Genomic DNA, 6,615 nt, shown 5'->3' on the forward strand with positions numbered 1-6,615 from the left:
ATCTATTTGCACTATATTATAACCTTACTATATACCAAAACTTAGTTGGACTTTATATTCTAAACTATACTATTATTAGGAAGACCTCTTATTATTAATAGATTCGCTAGGGTAGAAGGACTATAAATACAATCTTTGATTCTAACCTTAACGGTTATATTATTTAAAGTAGCTATAATTAATTCGACGGTACTAATATAGTAGGTATAAATCGAAGTTCTATTACCGACCGTATAAATTATTAGATGGGGGAGTAGTAGTATATCTATAAATTATTTAAGGTGGTTAAAGATATTATTTAGAAATCTGGTTATTTCTGATACTGTTTAGTAACTGCCTTTAAGCCTATTAGACTTTAGTAGGATTACTATAGGTATATTAAAGTTATAATTAAGAAGAATCGATTAATTGACTATTCTAAGTATAATTAATACGCTCAAGAGCGTCGGTTAGGGGCTCTAGTAAAAATCTATATTATTACCTATATTGGTTATGCCTATAAATATTCCACCTCTATATAATAAAGTAGAGTTAGTAGTAGTGGTGGGAGTAATTAAATTAGTAAAAATATTATTAGTAAGGGCAGTAGTACTAGCGTTGGCGGCCTTCTTGGCTAATATCTCCTTCTTGGGCCTCTAAGTATCGGGCGCCTTCTTAGGGAAGCAGACCTAGCAGACGTCCGTTTATTTATTAATATAATAATTGTAGGAGATATACTTTTAGTTGGTATAGATCTTCCTATTACAACTAGTATAATCGATTCTCTTATTATCCTTCTTCTTATTAGCCGAGCGACTATTATTATTATTCTTATTAGTATTATTACTATTATTGGCTAACTTCTAGATATTAACGTTAATATTAGTACGGGACTCCACGTTGCTAATATTACTGAATTTAATTAGGAAAGAACCGGTATCGAAGTCGCCGTCTTCTAAAGCGGCTGCCTAGTATCTAGTATCGATAGAATAGGTATCCTTTATAGTATTATAAAGGAAGATAACCTTAACATTTTTATCTACCGTAAACTTAGCGTTTTTAATATACTTATAGAGCAAAGTATAATAGGTAAGGAAAAAGCTATAGTATTAAAGTTAGTACGTTTAATAGCTAAATATTCGGCGAAGACTTCGCTACGAACTTCGTTAGTAATACGGGTAATATAAAATTAAATAAAATTATATATAACCTTAGAATTTCTACTAATTCTATCCTAACTATTAATAATTAAAGTAGTAATAATAGCGGGGTTCTTAAGAGTAGAAAGTAGAATTTTATTAGTATTAGTACGTTTAATCTATTAAATATTATACTTTTCGGGTTCTATTACCTTATTAGGTTCCTCGATTATCTTCAAAATATACTCGGCGAATTGAAAGCAATTAAGCTCGGCTATAAGTCCCTAATGCTAATTAGCGATATTTTGGTCGCTAAGAAGGGGAACTAGCAACGAACTAATGGTCGTAGTTGGTATAGGAGGGTTCGATATATTAGCGGCAATCGAATTATTAAAGTCGCGTATCTGAAAAAGAAGAGGAGTGGGAGTCACTAGACTAGCTACTAATTAATTTAATAGAATCGCTTAATTCGATAATAGATTTAATAGAACTAATACCTAATTCAATAGAGGAATTAATAATTAATTCAATAGAGGGGTCGCTAAATAATAAGTATTAGCGAGAATCTTTATATAGCGAAGCTAGTTTACGGGCGAACTAGCGAGTTGTTAAATAGACGAAGGTCGTAATAGTTTGTAGACCCGGTACTATAGCGCCTTAATGAAATTAACAATACGCTTTGAAGATGCGCCCGTTGAATGCGATCACAGGGAAGGTTAGAGAGGGCTTATAACCTATGAGATTACCAACGAGATCAAGCGGTTAGATACGATTAATTGAGTGTACTATAGAGAGAGAGAGAGAGGGAGACTGGCGGAGTCCAGAAGGCTAGATGTGGTGCGGTCTGGGCAGGGCACAGAGTGGGGACTGGGCTCTGCCCAGCCCAGTGAATGCCCGGGACCCACCAACAATTTATCGCTAGGACGAATTATTATTAACTATAGCCGTTTAATAATAATAATTCGGTTGCCGACATTGAAGTCTAAATCTCTTTATCTCTTATTAATTTGTTAAACCTACTCTTCCTAGACCGTCTTAATTATTTCTTTAACGTACTCTATATATTTATAAATATATTAAATATATTTTTAAATTTACTCCCTAATTAATTATTTAGTCCGGGGAATAGTAGGGTCCTAAATTCGGGCTTCCCAATCGAAGGGTATATATATTAGGCAATTAAATATAACTTCGTAAGGGGAGAGGCTAGTACTATTTCAAGGAAGGCTACTTTATATAACATCTAGTACTAAGATCGCTTCTAACCAATCGTTTTAATAGTAATTAATAAAGGGATAAAATGGCTAATCGAAGTAAATGTTTATAATTTCTACCTACCCCGCTAATTAACTATAGCCCGCAATAGCTAGCTTCTACTTCGTACCAATTAATTTAAATATTTCGTTAATAAAGGCAGATATAAACTAAGAACTATAATTGAAAATAACTTCTTTTCAGATATTATAAACCCTATAAAGTCCCTTATAATATATTCGGGTAACGTCCTAGGAGGTAGCTCTTTCTATATAGAATATAACCTATAATAATTAAATTAGACGGTCTACTATTACGAAGAGAAACTCTATCCGCACGTGGACAAAACTCTATCCGCACGTGGAAGAAAAAGCTAACTTCAACAATACTTTTCTAATATCTACAACTTTAATAGAGGGTTATAAACTATATTAGATTTTTCCTGATTTTTTTTCTCTATCTCACACTGCTCGGTACGTTAAGATAAGTGCCTTGAGTGCTGAGGAATTTTAGAAGATACGAGAGAGATATAAAGAAAATAATAAAGATATTAAAACATAAAAGAGGCTGAAAATAGAATCTAGCTAATGCCTAGCCTAGTAATGAGGATATGTATATTCAAAAATCCATAGAAAATCAATAAATAATTTGATACTACTTTTACTTTTATCCGACCTCTTTTAGCTAAGTTATACTTAGAAAGCTAAAGTGGATCCACGTGCGGATAGAGTTTTATCCACGTGCGGATAGAGTTTCTCATTACGAAAGTATTATTATAACTGTATTTATCCTTAAATGTTTTCTTAAAGTCAATTACAATCGAGGTCTATTTCCTATCGAACGGTAGGATAGGGTACAATTTACCCAGGGTTTTATCTTTAAGCACTTTACTAGCCTAACAAACTATACAATTTTTAACAAAACAATCAATATCTCCCGCAATACCGGACTACCAATACTATTCACTTAAAATTATTCGTATCTTATTTCGGCTAGGTTAAACTATTATTAAAGTTAAATAAATAATATTAATAATACAAATTTGAAAATTATCCCTAACAGGAATAATAAGGCGGCCCTAATATATTAATAGGCTGTTGGCTATTATTATAATTTTAGGGTCGGATTTATAGGCGCGTATATAGTATTCCTCTAGGGATTCCTCTTTGCAATTAACCTTTATAATCGCATCGACCAATTCGTAACCCTCAAATTCAATTAAGCACAATTCCAAATTCTCAATATCCAGCGCAAAGAACGGCACCAACTCCTCCAACATACCATTTAATATAGCAATAGAGGCTAAAACAATAACCTTACCTCTATTACCTTTATTTATTAATAATTTAAATATTTAAAGGGTATAATACACCTCCTTTTTATCCTTCTAAATATTAAAGTCTTCTAATTTATATAATAAAGTATCAGCAGCCGCGTTTTTAATACTAAAGTAATAAATAATTTCAAAATTATATTAGGATAGGAGCTCAGCCCAACCAACTTATCACAAATTGAATGATCATTTGATACTAAAATATTCTAGTGCTTAATAATTTATAACAATTACAAAAGGCTTTAACTACTTTAAACCGACTAGCTCGGATTACCAAGTCCAAAGGGCCCTAGTAACTATAAATAACTCCTTATTATAAACTAAATAATTATATTTAACCTATTACATTATCTCTAAGTAAGCAATAGGGTGCCATTTCTTCGTATCTTCTTAATATTAGAATAGGACTCCTATAAAAATCCTATTATTAACATTAATTTTAATCCGTATTTCAGTATTATTGTTAAAATATCTCAACAAAGGGGCATTTACTAATAACTACTTCAATTCATTGAAGGCCGCGTAACACTTATTAATTTATATAAATACTCCGCCCTTCTTAATCAAATTAGTAAAAGGACGAACCACCCGGCCGTAATTCCTAATAAACTTTTAATAGAAATTGTAAAATCCTAGGAGGGACTATACTCCTTATAGGTTAAAAGGGACAACCCAATCCTTAATAACCTCAACCTTCTCTAGGTTAATGAAAATATTATTATACCCTATAATAAATTGTAGGAACTTCGTCTTTATAACCTAAAATTTATACTTGTTTAATTTGATTTAAAATACAGTTCCCCTGGGCGGAGCCAAAGTCCAGGGGAGACAGAGAGGCGCCCAGACTTAGAATCTCTAGTAATTTTTTTTTCCGAAAAAAAAAAAAACTTTAAACTCAAAGCTGGATTGAACATACAACCTTCGAAAGAGTAGTAATAATAATAACCACTAGGCCACTAGCCTTAATTACTTATTATAGTAACTAACCGGACTTTCTCCCCTATACTATGAGACTTAAGGTAAAAAAGAAACAAAAAAAGAAAAAAAAAAAAAACTCAGACAAAATTTTGAATTTTTTTTTTCTCTTTCCTAGAATTTCTAGCTTTCAACCCTAGCCCTAACCCTCTTCCTAATCCTTTAGGGTCAAAAGTGTAGTTTGGAACTTAATCATTTCTAAGACTTAGTCATTTTTGGGACTTAGTCATTTCTGGGACTTGGTCATTTCTGGGACTTGGTCATTTGCAACGCCGCGGTCGCATTTGCAACCAAAACTCCTTTTTTCTCAATTTTCTCAACGACCATCTGACTGGACAACGCGCAACCGGTACCAAAATGATGAGAAAAAGAAGGCGGTCATTTTGACACCAGATGCATTTTGGCGCACGCGACGGTCGCGGAGCAATTCCAATTGCAAAGGAAAAAGTGGCTTTTTTGGGCTGCTATTCGAACCGTGTCTTGCTTGGCGCCAAGTTTTCTCCTTTGGGACTGCCAAGACAGAGCGCACGGATCACATATTGACCTTCTTTTTTGCATTCTAACCGCTAATAGACAGATACGCCGCGCCTTCCTCGCTTGCGTTGGGTGGGCCTATGGACCACGACCTTTGGTGCGGATTCTTCCATGTCACCGGGGCCTACGATAACGAAGCTCTCTGGAAGGCATGGGCGCCTCAATAATCTAATATCCTTTAATTTCGCTAATACTTTACAAACGTAATCGTTCTACTCCTCGAAGGTATTAGAGTAAATAAGGATATTATTAATATATATAATATAGAAGTCTCCTAAGTATAGCCCTAAAATCGAATTAATAAAGGTTTAGAAACAAGCTAGACCGTTAATCAAACTGAACAATAGTACTTTATATTTATAAACTCCTATACTAGTATAGAAAGTAGTAAATTCTTCGTCCTCTAGCCTTATATAAATATAATAAAACGCTTATCGAATATCGATTTTAATAAACCACTAAGTATTACGGGCAAAGGGTAGATAGTAGATGTAAATATACGTAATTGCACGAAGGAGAAAGGAAGAGAGGTGTACAGCCGAGTACCCGGAAGGCTAGCCTTATAAGGGCGGCCGCCAACGGGTCTATAAACCCGCAGCAGGTAGCGCTCTAACCAATCAACTACCAACAATAGTCATAGCCGGCAATAATAATAACGTACAACAATCTTAGAAATTGCTATATATTAGCACTAGGCACAAGGCATACAGGCTAACCCTATAATACTTCCCCGGATTAAAAGAAGCTATATAGCTAATTAATATTATATAAAATAATAGAAATCCTTATTAAACGAGCGGTCTATTCTTAAAAAGCTTTTACTACCGCCGCCAGCGGGTACTATTATAACCTCCGTTGCAGAACTAAAACCTCCCGCTCTACCTCCTTCTCCCCTCTATAACTATAATCTCCCTCCGTCTCTAACCGCCTTCGCCTCTTCTCTATTACCGCCCAATCCGGGGGATATAACGCATTGGAGTAACCGTTATAGAAAGCCTATATAGTATTAGGGGTTATAGATACATCGGCGCGTAGCTGCTATAACGGTGTATATAGGGGTACCCAAATTATAAAGTATTCCTAACAACCTTTATCGTTCTTCTAGTATTTATTAATTTACTCGAGTTCGTATTCAATAAAATCCTCCCCGTTGTCGGTCCTCCTTATAGTATAGCCATAGTTAGTACGAACATCCTATTCCTCTATAACCGTCTATCCCGGGAAACCCTCCTCATCCTATAGTTTAACTTTATTAATATAGAATATTAAGCTATACTTTATATTAATTAAAAATTTAAACGTCACCCAATAGTTATCTGCTTTGAGGATTTTAAAAGGTCTTTCGAAGAGGGGTATAAATTTAGCGTAGGGCCGGCTAGTATCGAGGTTCTCAGTATTAAA

General features: G+C 34.1%; 1 protein-coding gene across 1 annotated transcript; it reads left to right on the forward strand.

Moving 5' to 3' along the window:
• Window positions 1-5,067: 5,067 nt before the first annotated feature.
• NEUTE1DRAFT_47574 (uncharacterized protein) lies at window positions 5,068-5,223 on the forward strand (the record flags this gene model as incomplete). Its single annotated transcript, XM_009854487.1, has 1 exon — window positions 5,068-5,223. A coding segment is annotated over one exon (156 nt), but the record flags the coding sequence as incomplete, so codon positions are not given.
• Between the last annotated feature and the right edge of the window lie 1,392 nt (window positions 5,224-6,615).

This window comes from Neurospora tetrasperma, assembly GCF_000213175.1.
Source record: "Neurospora tetrasperma FGSC 2508 unplaced genomic scaffold NEUTE1scaffold_5, whole genome shotgun sequence".
Taxonomy (NCBI): domain Eukaryota; kingdom Fungi; phylum Ascomycota; class Sordariomycetes; order Sordariales; family Sordariaceae; genus Neurospora; species Neurospora tetrasperma.